At 43.8% G+C, this 16238-nt stretch overlaps 1 protein-coding gene across 1 annotated transcript in view; it reads left to right on the top strand.

Moving 5' to 3' along the window:
* CLN3 (CLN3 lysosomal/endosomal transmembrane protein, battenin) overlaps window positions 1-2555 on the top strand; it is a 352558-nt gene extending 350003 nt beyond the window's left edge. Inside the window, exon 15 of the mRNA XM_069243995.1 lies at window positions 1527-2555. Within this exon, the coding sequence (XP_069100096.1) occupies window positions 1527-1646 (120 nt within the window). The 3' untranslated portion in view covers window positions 1647-2555. The remainder of the gene's footprint in view (window positions 1-1526) is intronic.
* The last annotated feature ends 13683 nt before the right edge of the window (window positions 2556-16238 follow it).

Here is a 16238-nt window from a genome sequence, read left to right as displayed (position 1 = left end):
TTCTGCATTATCACAACATCCATATATGCCTGAGAAAGCATGTAGTCACAGTGGCTTTTACAGCAGACTTACAGCTTTGTGAATATTAAAATAGGTGAAACTTATTTATTCATAAGGGAGTTTTATAAAGAGCTACACGTTTCCTTTCGGGTACTGTGTTACTCCTCACTTTGGATTCAGCAAAGGGGCAAAGTTGCAAGGTCAGCAGAAAGTTGCTCGCTTAACATTCTGGGAGTGGCAAAGACTGCTCGTTAACAGAGCACTGGGCGTTTTATGAAAGTCTCATGAATCTGTGTCTTCCGCGTCTTTGCTTCAGTAGCATACTGTGAAGGGGGGATCACACAGCATCTACTAGGTCACTGCTTGCTTATTATTTAGGTTACAGTTGAAGGCACAGTACTAGCATTGTCACAGTCTCGCTCCTGCTTCTTTTTCTCCGTCTTGGTTTTAGAGTTTTCCTTCGATTGTAAGGACCTTTCTCCCCTTACTTTGTTGGCTGTTTCTGGAATGTTCTGCTTGGGCTGTGAAACAAACTTGATCCCTCTTACTTCACTGCCTTGCTTTGGCTGCGGGCCCTTGTCTTTATCCAAGTTTGTTCAATCCCATCTTCAGACATCCCCGCACATCCCACCACACACACTGTTCAGCACCTTAAAGTGGCTCACCAGCATATACAGTATAGTGCTTTATAAATCACCTTTAAATAAGTAAATATTAAAATTGTGGAGAAGTGTAGTGACACCGTACATTCTGTGTGCCATTTCACTGAGTTATCTGGAAAAATATGAAGACTGAATACCTGTTATGCAAGAGTGTGCTTAGCATTCAAGCCGTAAGCAGACCTTGATTTTACAAATACGGCAGGATGCGTCAGCATTTAAATGAAGTATTTATTTCATGCCTGTTGTTGCGTCCAGCAAAGGGTTCATTCTATAGGCCAACAAATGTAAGGCGCAAGCAGTGTGAACTATTCCTGGGCATTGTCTCTTCTAAAAAAGATGGGGGTTACACTTTTTTTCTTTTAATCCCTTCTGTTTGCTTTGTTTCCTATCACAATTTTCCAAAGCCAGAGGTCTTGCCAACTTTCAGTGGTGAGATTGTGAGTAGTTACTGGCTCAGTTGTGTCTACTCTTGTGCCAGAGCTCTAGGCCTGCAGAAGCTACTGCTTTGAAAGTCCTGTATGTGGTGGTAGATGCATTTCTGGGAAACCCACACCATCTGAAAAGACCTGCTGCCACTTGTAGGAGCTCCTGTATGTTCCAGAGATCGGCAGCGACTCCTGGCAGTACCCCCAATCTAGCAGATTGCTCTTCAAGTTGGTAGCAAGCTGAAACTCTTCCTTACTTTGGCAAATATGTTTTAAATGTTTTAAAGAAAGAACAGGTTTTAAAAATAAACTTGGATTTCAGATCATTATTCATTCTCGGAATACAGACGCTGTTAGAAAGTATTTGCTTTTAGCATTTGTTTTGACAAAAGTTTGCCTTGCCGTTTTTTTTTTTTACTTATTTCCCTGTCCTTTGCAGAGTTCAGATGAGCACCGAGAGTTTGCAATGAGTGCAGCCTGCGTCGCTGATACATTGGGGATCTCACTTTCCGGGATTGTGGCTATTCCTGTGCACGGATACTTCTGTGGGCTCTTGTAGCAGCAAGGTAACCATGTCCACACCTTGCCCCTTCCAGAACACTGCTCAGAGATGCACTGCATGCCTTAATAATGACAAAGTGAAAGGGACCTCTTTCTGGAACAAGCATGAAGGCACTCAAGTATAAAGCAGATATATTACCATTAGAATCAAATGTTGGATTGTACATGCTGGCTGGTGTCTCTTCAGAGTGAGCAGGATGAGGTGCTGCAACAAACGTAAGATGAGGTGTAGCACCTTGAAAATACAGTTAGCATTCAAAGAGGCAATCGTCCCTGGGAGCAGATATCAACTATCTATTCAATTGCGTTGGGAAGAAACAATATTCATGCATGGAGGAAGGTCTGAAATGCATATAAAAGTGGCTTGTCATAGGAAGGGAAACTTCATACTAACCCCCAGGAGGTTATAGCACTATAAAAAAGGTTCAACCCCAAGTACTATACATATATTGTAGGGGATCAACTTAAAGGTGATATGATAGAAAAGCAAAACCTATTATTGAATCAAAAACACCACAAAGAGTTAAAGTCAAGGGGACTGTATAGAAGATTCCCAGCTTTTCGGAGTTTATTTGATAAGCCCCTTCTTCTCTAGGAATAGGTTTACCAAGCTCACTAAATAGAGGTTGGCCAGCCACAAAGGTTTTCCTTACTCCTTTACAGACTGATTGAATTTTGACAGACAACAGTGACTATATTTTACAGTTTACAGAGCATCACAAGGCGCCTGGGTACGTTGGGTGAAATCGGCATTTCGGACTACAAATAACTCTAACTAAAAGAGGACATTTCTAATGGTATAGTGAGACCAGTGTCCGGGGACCTGTGAGAACAGCAGAATGTAAAATAAAGTTAATAAAAATATGGCATATGATGTTAGACTGACATCCAGCTGCTACAAATATGACGTTGGCTTTACTTTTTGCACCAAAGAATTAAAACTGTTACATTGTTTTTCTAAAGTCACACTGTGCTTCTACTTAAATATTGAACTAATAATAATTTTGACCTTGACCTGCAAATTGTTGAAGATCAGTCTCCCAGTATGTAAATCTGCTCTTTTGGTACTACAGGCAAGAATAGCTAATAGATGAAGGCAAACCGCTTAGAATTTGATTTCCTTGGCGAGCCTTATCAAATGAATCCTTCATCAAATTATTATTGAACATAGAGTAAACACTATTATCAAAATATCACTTCTAAAGCAGCAATCTGGTAATTGTAAACCACAGAAGCAGTTATTATCCTTTTGAACTTTAATGCAGCTTACTGTGTCAAAGCCTAAATTGGATGGCGCCTGCAAGTGAAAGTGTAAGAACTTAAAGAGGAGAAAGATAAAAATGTGTTTGATGGCACGTGTGGCTGTAGATATACATCCTTTTCATTACCCTGCCATCTAGTGTTGGGTCCAGAGTGTTACAAGTTGTTTTTCTTCGAAGATGTTCTTTTTTGAGTCACAGGATCGAGTGACTCCTCCCTCTCAGGGATACTGCACCTGGGCATCGAGTACCTTGTTAGATTTTCTCTCTGCCATCGGGTTCGAATGTGTAATCTTTTGCTCCGTCTTCAACTTGCTCCGGTCTGAGACTTTCTCTCCGTCTTCTCCATATTCGACGGTATTGTACTTTCGATCACGGGTTCTCTTTACACATCAATTTTCCAAACTCGTCTGAGCAGGTTTTTCAACTGCACGTCCTTTGGGGTGGGCCCAGTCGTCTTTTGGGCCTAAATACTCGTGGTTCCAAAAATAATGTAATCCTGATGAAACAGACACCATTTTGATTCAGTCCTCTGGCCACTCAAAGTGCCCTTACACTGATCACCATCGGGTGTGTGACCTGTGTCTCTCACCGCATCATCAAGAGGCTACTTGTAAGGAGTGTTGATCGTTTTGATTGAAGAAAACTCTTTGGGACGGACAAACTGGCAGGTTAGAGATGGCACCTAGATCTCCAGAAGGCACCCTGGATATTTTCGGGGAGGAACATGCACAAGAACAGCCAAACCAAACTCAGAAAAAAGTCCCTGCTGCAAGCAAGCCATGGGCTGTCTCAGAAAGAAGGTTTGGCTGCCCCATGTACCGGCTCAGCACCAAAAATGTTGAAGGCAGCTTCGGCATCACCTTCATCCACTTCGGTCTGACCAGGTATGGGCAAGGTTTTGGCACTGACATCACCCGCCTCAAGCCGAGAGTCTACAGAACCATGTTTGGGACTGAAAAAATTGCCATGAACGAAAAACATTGGTGCCGAAACATAAAGACACTGCAGCTTCGGGACCTTTGAATTCAGGACATTCTTCCTCATTGCCCACACCTATTCAGCCTATACTTGAAACTATAGACACTAAACAGCACAGACTATACATTCAGGAAGGCGCAGGGCACATTGTAGCTTCACTTACTGTGACTTTTAAAAGGAAGTTAACCTTTCAAGGGGCATTGGACACCTCCCTGCCTCCAAAAAAGATGCATAAAGAGAAGGTTGGCCCCTCAACTAAGCCGGCTCCTCCTACTCCTCTCCTCCCTAATTCACCTCCACCTATCTCTTCTCCTCATTCTTCTGCATCTCCAGTTGCTGAAGATTTTACTCCACAGGGTTCACCCATATTCGTAAAACACTACTCAAGGGACGCACTTCAAGATCAAGACCCGGGGATTCTTATGATCCAGAGTCATTAACACTGACCCAGATCTGTATCCTGCTAGGGCTTCCCCTCTAGAAGGTACCACCAGCTGCCAACAATTTATTGCTAGGGCAGCTGCATACCATAATGTATCAATTCGTAAAGAACCCATTCAATACACTAACACTCATAGAGGCACCCAATATCTCCCTATGCTTTCTTGAATGATACGCCATGCGGCTGATATTTTTCAAGACCCTGTCTGCTCCAGAATCATAACACCTAGGGTAGACAGAAAATATAAAGCTGCACCCCCAGACCCACTTTTTACAAGGACACAAGTGCCCCCAGACTCAATATTGGCTATTATTGCCAGAGAAGGGCTAGTAGCCAGGCCACTACAGACTCTTCTCCACCAGATAAGGAGAGTTAAAAGCTTGATGCTGTAGGCAGGAGCGTGGATGTGGAAGCTGCAAATAATTGGTGTATTGCCAATTCGCAGCCTTACACTCTAGGTACGATTGTGTAAACTGGGTTGAAATGGAGGATCTCCTACAATACCTCCCAGAGGAGCATCATAAGCATGGACAACAAATTGTTCAAGAGGGTCAAATAATTTCGAATAATTCTATTTTGTGCGCATTAGATGCTACCGACACAGCAGCAAGAGGCATAAATACCAGTGTGCGGAAAAGAAGGCATTCATGGCTTAGAAGTTCTCATTTTAAGCCGTAAGTGCAGCAAGCTGTATTAAATTTACCTTTTGACAAAGAAAATTTTTTTGAACCATAAGTTGACTCCACATTAGAAAAATTTAAAAAAAACATAGACACTTCAAAGGCCAGGGGGCTCTCCAGTACCAAGCAAAAAGGGGATTTTTTTAATCACCCAATGTTTAGAGGGGGTTACTCTTACACCAGAGGCTCCTTTAGGGAAACATTCAGAGGAAATAATTTCAGAGGCAAAAACCTTAGCTCCTGAGGTTAGCCTCCACAACAAAAAATTGACTACCTCCAAATACCACGACCAAATATATCACCAATTGGGGGACGTCTTCAATACTACTACCCACAATGGACAGACATAACATCGGACCGATGGGTGCTTTCCATTATCCAACATGGTTTTTGTCTAGAGCTTACTTCCATACCTCCCAACATCTCTCCTCGCACTCACAGGTTAGCTCAGGAACACCTTGCACTCTCAAGGAGAAGGTACAGGGTACAGTCTCTTCTTCTTAAACGGGGGATAAAACAGGTTCCATCCCATTATCACAGAACAGGAGTATACTCATTATACTTCCTCAGCCCAAAAAAGGATGGGTCACTCAGACCCATTTTAGACCTCAGGCCCCTAAACCAATACATTCTTTCAGAATACTTTCATATGATCAGTCATCAGGATGTCACCCCCCTCCTTCAACAGAACGATTTAATGATGGCTGTAGACCTAAAAGATGCCTATTTTCACGTTCCCATACACCCTGCACACCGCAAATATCTAAGATTTGCGGTCACAGTAAAACATTATCAATTCAAAGTCCTCCCTTTTGGGGTCACAACTGCTCCAAAGGTATTCACAAAATGTCTAGCAGTTGTCGCAGCATTCCTCAGTTGACAAAAGATGAATATCTTCCAATATCTGGACGACTGGCTTATCACAGCCAGCATGCTACAACAGAGTCAATCCCACACTCAAATTACAGTAAACCTTCTTCACAAGCTAGGGTTTACAATACAATTTCAGAAATCTCATCTAAAACCCCTGAAGATTCAACCTTATTTAGGGCTGTTCTCAAAATGCAGTTAGAAATAGCGTACTCCAATCTAGCTTGAATACAAAGTTTTCAACATCTTCTTCCTTAGTTTCAACAACATCACACTCCCACAGTCAAAACTGTCATGTGTCTTTGAGGGATGATGGCATCCTACATTGCCATTGTCCCACATGCCAGACTTCACATGCAACCATCACAGCAACATCTGTCTTGTTAGTGGTATCAGTCATAGGGTCATCTTCAGGATCTAGTGTTGATAGACCACCAAACTTACCAGTCTCTGTAGTGGTGTCATTCCACCAACCTCTTAAAAAGGTGGCCTTTTCAAGCCTGTGCCTCAACTCATTCTGACCACGGATGCATCCTTGACAGGTTTTGGAGCACATCTTCACAACTTAACAGTGCAGGGTCTTCGGGATCACACACATCGTGCCATGCACATCAAATATCTGGAGCTTCAACCGGTATTTCTAGCACTCAAAGATGTCCTACTCACCTCCCACACACAGATGTCCCTGTCCGGAGGGATAATATGACCGTGATGTATTATCTACAAAAACGGGGGCACACGGTCATTTCAGTTATCACAGCTGCCACAAACAATATGGAAATGGGCTTATCACCACCACATTCACCTACTTGCAGAGAATCTTCCAGGGACGGACAGTGAGTTTGCAGACCTGCTCAGCAGGATGCATCAACAAGTCCATGAATGGGAACTCCACTAACAAGTCCTTCAAATATACTTCCAAAAGTGGGGAATTCCTCAAATAGATCTTTTCGCCCCAGCAGAAAACGTGAAATGCCCAAACTTCATGTCCAGGTATCCTCACCCTCTCTCCATGGGCAATGCTCTGTGGATGAACTGGTCAGAGATAGTTGCTTACGTTTTTCTACCTTTCCCGTTCATTCCAATTCTGGTTTGCAAACTCAAACAGACAACACTAACTATGATACTAGTAGCACCCACATGGGCATGTCTGCCTTGGTTCAGAACCCTTCTGAACCTCTCACAAGTTCCTCACGAGAAGCTCCCCAACAGGCCAGATCTTCTCACTCAGGAATATGGACAGATAAGGCGCCCAAACCTCAAATCACTCAACTTAGCAATATGGCTCAGAAGTCATAGAATTTGTTTATCTCAAATTACCTCCTGAATGTATGGAAATTTTAAAGGAGGCACGCAGACCAACAACTAGGGTAGGTTTGTTGCAAAATTGAAGCGTTTTGTTTGCTACTGCCAGTCCAAACACATTGATCCAAAATAAAATCTGTCCAGGAAATTATTTTCTACTTGCTACATTTGCAGCAAGCCAAATTAGCTTACACTTCAATCAGATTACACCTTGCAGCTATAGCTGCATATTAACAAAACAGGGAACATATCTCATTGTTCAGAATCCCTGTAATTAAAATGTTCATGGAAGGACTTAAACAGGGAATTCCACTTAGGCTTCCACCTGTTCCATCATGGAATCTTAACATTGTATTCACTAGGCTCATGGGCCCTCCATTTGATCCACTTCACTTAGGTCCTACTCAATTCCTTTCATGGAAGGTAGCTTTTCTGGTTGCAATCACATCACTTAGATGCATCAATGAGCTCCAGGCATTAACTCTAGAGGCACTTTTCTTTTAAATACATAAGGATAAGGTTGGCCATCACACAAATCCAAGATTCCTACCAAAGTGCTATCTCAATTTCATATCAATCGGACCATTGATTTGCAAGTATTCTTCCCAAAAACCTGATTGAGTAGCAGAGAGGACACTCCATGTGTAAGATGTAAAGCGAGCACTCATGTACTATATTAACAGAACAAAAGATTTTATGAAAACAGAACAACTTTTTGTAGCTTTTGCGTTGCCTTACAAGGGCAATCCAATCTCAAAAAATAGCATAGCTAGATGGATTGTTAATTGCATACAAACATGTTATGTGAAAGTAAAAAGACAATTGCCACAAACTCCTAGAACATTTCTACTAGGAAAAAAGGTGCTACTGTGGCATTTTTGCGAAATATTCCTTTAGCTGACATATGTAGAGTAGCTACTCGGGCTATACCACACATATTCACAAAGAAATATTGGGTGGATATATAAGCTCCACAGCAAGAAAATGTAGGACAAGCTGTCCTAAGAACACTTTTCCAGATAACTCCAACTCCCACAGGCTAGCCACAGCTTTTTGGAGGGACTGCTTTACAGTCTATGCAAAGCAGGTGTTCCTACAGCCACACATGCTATTGAACGGAAAATATTACTTACCCAGTAGACATCTGTTTGTGGCATGTAGAGCTTTAGATTCACTTGCGCCAACCCTCATCCCCTTACGCCTGTGGCAGTTGCACGTGCTTTATATTTGTATATATTGTATACATATGTAAATACAATTGCATAGACATCTCTTTCTCTATACTTCCTTCTCATTCTTCTTTCTCACCGCCTGCGGGAAAACAATTTAACAAAGGACTCAATGCCCATGCACATTATTACCAAGAGGCAGGAGTCACTCGATCCTGTGATTAAAAAAAAAAACTTCTCAGAAGAAAAACAACATGTAACACTCCGGACCCAACACTAGATGACAGGATAATGCAAAGCAAGTGAATCCACAGCACTACATGCGACGAACAGATGTGTACCGGGTAAGTAACATTTTCCTTATATTCACACACATGGTAGACTCCAGATGATAATCCTTCAAGGGAAACTGCCTTGTCAGCAAAACACAAGAACAGGGCAAGAAAAAAAGTGCAAATAGCTTACAAATACCACACATAAAACCGAAATGTTTACTGCATGATTTTTTTTTAAAACATATTTCATAAACTGATATAAATGTTTGCAAAAAAATTGCAATGTCTGAGAGACCTATTAAAGAGCCAATTTCCTTATATCAGTGTAGTGAACGGTAGATCACCCTCTTGATTGTGTTGATGGCATACTGTGGAATCAACTGACAAACTACTTCTGATAGATACTTCTAAGAGCAGATTCTGACCTTTTGATTACAACCAAATGCCAGACCTGGATTCGTAAACTTTTCAGCAGTTGCTCCCACACATCAGTAGGTGGTGCCATTGAACTCAGCAACTACTTCGCCTGGCCTCCAGAGGTGATGGCGTAGAGTCATATATATGTGCCACCATTGTGCTGACATCAGTTTCTTTTTTTCATGTCTTTCGATGCAGATACAGAACTCCACGCCTGAACTTTTTAGTGTTTTAACAATTTCCAACATCATGATACTGCTAGAGATGTCTTCCCACATCCCATCTACCCACCCACCTCACCTCTCCTGGAGGCTTCAAGGCTTGCCAGGCCTGCATGAACGAAATGTCTGGCACAGACCCACATTATGGGCCTAATTTAGATATTGGCAGACGAGTTACTCCTTCACAACGATGACGGATATTCCATCAGCCGAAATCTAAATCTTATAGAACATATTGGGATTTAGATTTCGGCAAGCAGGATATCCGTCACCGTTGTGAAGGAGTAACTCGTCCGCCAGTATCTAAATCAGGACCTATATCTGTCTTTGGTGTCTTGGATTTAACAATACTTCAAAGCCATGTAACAAATATTCCTAGGTGCATTCGAAACCCATCAGAGATTGATGTTTTATGTCGCTGAGCATAACAAAAGGGGCTGATTGCACTCCAAGTTACAGGCCTCCTCGCACTCCAAGTCCTACTCCAGTTCCCCGTCCTCAGGTAAGTCCTAAGACTAGTTCAAGAACAAGTCTTGACAGAAACACAGATGGGAGCCCTCCTCCTTTCACTCGCACTCCAGAGAGGGTTCATTCAGTTGACACTCAATAGCCCCGACTCCTCACCAGTCATCAGATTTTCATCTCATTCTGCAGTTGTAGCATGTGCGCCTCCAAGTTTCCCAGGACACCCACAGCTCTGTAGAAGATAAAGGCCTTCAAAGAGTCAATGCTGCAAGTCTTGTGGAGGATTTCAGGTGCCCTTGGAGCACCTTGTGACCCCGCAGTTCTACCTGGGCCCCTCTGTCAGATTTCCAATCTGGCCTCTACTCCCTTTCCAGAAGCCATGTTGGTCCCAGTCAGGCCGACACCATCCCTGACTTTGGAGACCCCAGACCCAGACCCAGGCCCGACCCCCAACGCCCGTCTCCGATCTCAAGCTGAGGTTGACTAAATATTGGCCAAAGTCTTGCTGTGTGATCACTAAGGCACAGCCAGTGTTTTTTCAGGTTCTCTGGCTGTGTTTCCCCCTTGACGACACTACCAGCACCTAGGGGCCTTGTTTGGCTCTGACTCAGACTACAGGAAATTCAAGATACCACAAATGTCAGAGGTGATGAGGAAGGGGCTGACGATTTGCCCTTGCTATAGTCATGATGGACTTTATGTAGAACTCCAGCACGCAAGTGGTCTTGATACCTCACCAGAAACTTTACTGGACTCCCCATTCTTAACCCACGAACGAAAGTGCATCTTTTGCTTTGTGGTATGTAGGGCAGCATGGGTTTATGAACTGCAAGTGCCTACTGTAGAAACTAAGGCAAATCGCTTGACTAAAATCTTGCAACCTCACTCTTCATCTTCAAAGCCCCTACTTCTTTTTAATGAAGCCCTGACAGGGACTTGGCCTGGGGCGTGGACGAAGCCCTACTCTGTGCTGCTGGTAAGTCACCTCATAGTCAGATGTTACCTCCTCTGGGTAGCCCAGGCTTTTTTACTCACCAAGCAAAGTGGATCTCAATGTCTTTCCCACTGCTCTGCCTGTTAGAGAATCTCTTCCCTGCCTTCACCAAACGATCCTGAGTCCCCCTGTGGGAGTCGCTAATGATACCAAAGGGATGGTTTTTGCGGGCTCTTGCGCTCACCTTTATATTAATAATATATTATATCTCACCAAATTCCAACTTTTCTCAATCCGACCGTTGCTTAAAACAAGAAAACCTCCCAAGCCAAAACCTAGCAATAACAGCCCAAAGAATGTTATCCTCAACTCCTATCAAAATATGCACTCGTCATATTCCATGAACTCAACACATAGATGAAATCCAAGTAAATAATCAAATGTCCACAAACAATTCAAATGAATTCCAATATTTGGCACAGGATCTTCTTTATCCCCTTCGCTGCCAGGCCTTTTCCCCCTCAGGTGCCAGGCCTTTTTTTGGCTATTTGGGGCAGGGCGCGCTTAGGCCCTCATAACTTTTTGTCCACATAAGCTACCCACGCCAAATTTGCGTCCTTTTTTCCAACATCCTAGGGATTCTAGAGGTACCCAGACTTTATAGGTTCCCCTGAAGGAGGCCAAGAAAAAAGCCAAAATACAGTAAAAAATGTGTTTGTTTTTTTAAAAATGGGAAAAAAGGGCTGCAGAGGAAGGCTTGTGGGGAAAAGAAATACCTGGTGTCCGGGGGGGGGGGGGGGGGCGGGGGCAGAAACACGTAAAATTATTTGCCCCCCTGGGGAGTGGCCCTTGCCCAAGGGGCCGCTCCCCTTATGTGTACAAAAAATTAAAAAACAAAATCCCTGGTGTCTAGTGGTTTCTGCCCCCCTTGGGGGCAGATTGGCCTAATAAAAATAGGCTGATCTGCCCCCAAGGGGGGCAGAAATGGCCTAGAAAGAATTTTGCCCCCAGGGGAGCGACCCTTGCCTAAGGGGTCGCTCCCCACAAATAAAAAAAAAAAAAAAAAATCCCTGGTGTCTAGGGGGGGTTCCTGCCATTCCCCCCCCCTCCCCCCCCCCCGGGCAGAAACAGCCAAAAAACAAATTGCCCCCCTGGAGAGCGGCCCTTGCCCAAGGGGCCGCTCTCCTTGTCAACTAAATAAAAAAAAGAAAAATTCCCTGGTGTCTAGTGGCATTTCTGCTGCCCGATCGCGCAGCAGAAATGCTCAGAGAAGCCTGAAAGGAGAGGAAAGGCATTTCCTCTCCTTTGAGGCTTTTCTGCCCCCTCCACGTGATCGGGCGCTGGAAGCTGAGCACCGGAGGGAAGGCCTCAGATGAGGTCAGTGCGCGAAAGTGCGCTGACATCATCAGACGCCCGAGGGGCCACGGGGGGGGCGGGGGTGAAAGGGAAAGCGATTCCCCTTCCATACCTGCCCAGGGGAGGGGGGTGCCTGGCCATCGGAGGGAGCGCTAGCACTCCCCCTGGGGCCCATAGCAGGACGACGTGGTCTCGTCCTCGGCGCCGGGGAACTGGCGCCGAGGACGAGATCACCTCGTCCTGGGCACCCAAGGGGTTATTCTTCTTTTTAGTTTCTGTTCTAGCCAAGCCAACACGTGTTTCATTTGGGGGTTACCACACGACTTCCTCAGGGCTTTCTATGGCTGCAAACAATATAAAATCTTTAAGTATACACAAATCTTATATTGATATGAGTCTCCTCAATCTAGGCTCATGCAGTGTAATATATTAGTTCATATACATTAATTGGAAACCTTACTTTATAAATATTTTACATATTCACCAACCTAGCATACAGTTACCTTGAACCAGTGGGCCCTGCAGTTCTTTGTCGAGGTTGTGCCCGTCCCGTTTTGTTAACCTCTCTCTTCCCACCCTGACCTGCTTTTGCCAAGACTTCAGCAGAAAATGCCCCCCTTTCTTGTCTGAGAAGTTTGGTCATTACTGGTCAATATCAATTAGATGGGTGCCCAAAAAGAACGCAGGCAGTTGGTGCTATTTCCCCTATTTTCTGGTCCCCAAAGATAGCATGCTCAGCCTGATTTTAGATCTTTGGTTACTCAATGCATTCCTTCGGTGAACAAATTCAGAAAGCTATCCTTGTCTCAGGACTTCTACATTCTATATCCCAGGGACTGGATAGTGTCCTTTGATTTGCATGACATGTACTTTCCTGTGTTATTCTTGCAGTCACACCAGGATTTCTTCCCAGTCATCGTGGCATAAGAACACTTTGCTGTTCTGCTAATTCAGCTCTCTTCGTCCCCCTGTGTTTTCTCAAAGGCTATGGCACTGGTCGCGGCCCATCTTTGAGGGTTGGGAGTGCACATCTTCCCATACCTAGTTGGCTGTTGAAATTGGGCATGCCACAGTCAGTTATAGACCACCTGCAAATGGCCATCTCGCTACATTCATCCTTGGAGTTTGAGCCAAAATCCTACCTTCAGGTGAGGCAGAGCATTCCCTTTGTAGGGGGCAGTTCCGTACGCCGTGATGTTAAGTCTGCCCAACCCTGCAGCAAGTCCAGCTGTGATCCTGATATTTCAGGCTCAGTGCTGGGTTACAGCCCGGATACATATGTGGCTTCTTGGTCTCCTGGCCTTTTCTGTCCTTCTGGTGCCTTGTGCCCAGTGGAACCTGCACTTTAAATGGACTCAGCACAGGAGGTGCCTCATGGACAAAGTGCATGTCAGACGAGGCAACACTAGACTATCAGTGGTGGATAAAGGATGCCAACTTGACATGGCAGACCATTCTCCCTACCTCATCCAGAGTGTACAGTGGTAATGAATGCATCAGCTTTTGGCTGGGGAGACCACCTGGAGGAGGTGGAGATCAGTGACTTCTGGTGGTGCAGAGGCACTACATCAACCTTCTTGAGCCGCAAGCCATGCAGTTGTCTCTCAAGGCTTTTATGCCTTTCTTCAATCTTAACCCTGTGCAAGTTGTGATGAACAACACAACTGCCATGTAGTACTGCAGCAGTGTGGGGTTGTTGGTGCTGTGCTATGAAGTGCTGAAACAGTGGTGCTAGTCGGGCCTTCAGGGGATTTCGTCTTACTACCAACCATCTGGCAGAATGCCAAGGTGGACAAGATTAGCAAACACCATCTAGCTGACCACGAGTAATATCAGTACCCGTAGGTAATTCAAGGTGTCTTCAAATAGTGCAGCACGTCTTGGGTACTTCATTTTGCTACCACTAAGAAAATTCACTGTCAAGCAATTTGCTTTCTAAGGTTTCTGCTTGAAGGCTTCTTGGCAGATGCATTCCACCTTTGCTTGCCTCAGGGCTCCTCTGTATGTTCCTACCTCTACCACTTTCTTTCTGAAGAAGGTCCGTAGAGACTGAGCTCAATTGAGCCTGGTTGACCCATCCTGGGCTTTGCAAGTGCAGTAGTTGGAGTACCTGAGGCTGAGCATTTGCCCTTTTCTGTGTGTACTTCTGATTTTGGACTTTCTTTCCCAGCAGCAGGGCTTTTCATCCAGATCTCTCGAACTTATACCTCCTTGTATAGATATTGAGCAGAAATAGTTGAGAGGTTTAGTTATGTCTGTAGAGATTGTGGATGTCATATTGGCTGTGTGCCATCCGTATTCAAAATTGGTCTACTCTGTATGTTGGGCAAAGTTTGTGGCCTGGTGCGAAGACTGTAGGGTCAGTATGTTGTAACTTTCTGATCCACCTGTGTTTGTTCTGTCTTTGGCCCAGGAAGGCCCTGCCTTTAGTACTGTTAAGTGATTTGACAGCCCTCTCTGCCTTTCATCATTTGCCTGATCAGTGGTCTCTATTTAAGTCACCAGTTACAATTTGTTTTTTAATGTTTGCTGCTACTGTTAGGCCGCAGATGGACCTTAACTTGGTTCTAATTTTTATTGTACACATCCTTAGAGTTTATACATTGCTCTTTATGGAGAAGTCTGACTAAGAGGGTGACAAACTGTGAGGTTTTTCTGGTGTGAAGAAGTAAAATGCAGTCTACAAACAGGCCTTATCTAGATGGATTGTTTGCTGCATAAAAATGTACTAAGTCTTAGCCAAGAGGAGGCCTCCTCAGAGTCTTAAAGCTCACTGTACTAAAGCTAAGACTGCTAATCTAACCTTAGCCAAGAGTGTTCCACTGCTGGACATTGCCAGGTGGGTACATGGGTGTCAGTCCACACCTTTACAAGGCATTACTGCCTTAATTTGCAAGTTTGCAGAGAGGGACATTTTCACGCTTGATTCTGTAGGTTTTTCTATTGGGTGGGTCCACTCCACCTTTTGAGAGGTACTGCTTTTTGGTATTTATACAAAAGTTGAAGCATCCACCAGAAGAACAAGTTACTTATCTTCGGTAATCATCTTTTTGGTGGATGCTCTATGTAATCTCAGATTCCTTGCTGTCTGTGACCTTTTCTGTTCTGTGGAGTGACCTTCTAGGTTTTAATTAGGTCACATGTTTGGTTCTGCAGTCAGGGTTTGCAATTTGTTACTGACTTTCTACGTGTAGGGTGTGGAATGCTTCATGATAAATTGATGTCAGGATAGGAGTGGCACCAATATACGGGTTCCTATCATCACTCTTGGGGGCAGATGAGGTCACTGCAGACTATCTGTCGGCACACAGGAGCAATTGCTGAAAGGCTTCTCGATCCAGTCTGGTTCCTCAGTCAATTCAAAACGTTATGAATGTGCAGTTAGAGATCTATCAGAAATAGCATTACTGGAGGCAAGTGTGTATTTCTCTCAACTTGTCAGCTTTTTTTTTTTCTTGAGCACAAAGAATACGTTGAGAACGTACAGAAAACGGTCCCACCTACTAGCTTGTTGGCCCACTCTTCCAAATGTATGTGATAAAAATCCTAAAATATATATATACTTTTAAGACTCTTACTCTAAACACTTTGTGGCGTTCAGGGTGGTTTAACTTGAAACTAGAAAGGATCCTTACTTTTAAAGTTGAAATTACTTAAAATCAACCACAGTTCATACAAGCAGCGAATCATCTCCAATAATTTCCATTGTGTCTTTAAACAGGCATTACCTTTTTTCCACATGTCCCTTTTTGACACTCTGGAACCATTATAGTTCATACAGTGGCATTCCAGCGTCCGTAGAACTTAGAAAACAGGTCAGCAACTTAGTTGCCAAAACAATGCAACACAGTGATCCTTAATGTAATTGTCTGTTTTCACCAAAAATAGTACCCTAAAAGATACAACATCTTAAGATGTTACTGAATTGCAAGCAAAATGTCGAGTCATGTTTACAGTATAGTAGTATTATGTAAGGCGGTCACTCCCTTGTAGTTATTGGCCCCTATCTATTGGGCAAAATAGGCCGTTGACTTCAGTCCACCCCGTTCAATAACTACCAGTTGGTGCATTATCCACTTGCATAATATTGCTTGATTGCTCGTTGGAATATGTTATTTTATACTCTGAAAATAGTTGTGGCGTTTAAACGAGGTAAAAGGATATTATTTCACTGGTGCAGTCTGGATGGCATTCATTTAAACTCATTTTAGGCAAA

This window comes from Pleurodeles waltl, chromosome 7 (assembly GCF_031143425.1).
Source record: "Pleurodeles waltl isolate 20211129_DDA chromosome 7, aPleWal1.hap1.20221129, whole genome shotgun sequence".
Classification (NCBI taxonomy): Eukaryota; Metazoa; Chordata; class Amphibia; order Caudata; family Salamandridae; genus Pleurodeles; species Pleurodeles waltl.
Note: the sequence above shows the minus strand (reverse complement) of the source record. Positions and strands in the feature narration are given on the sequence as shown.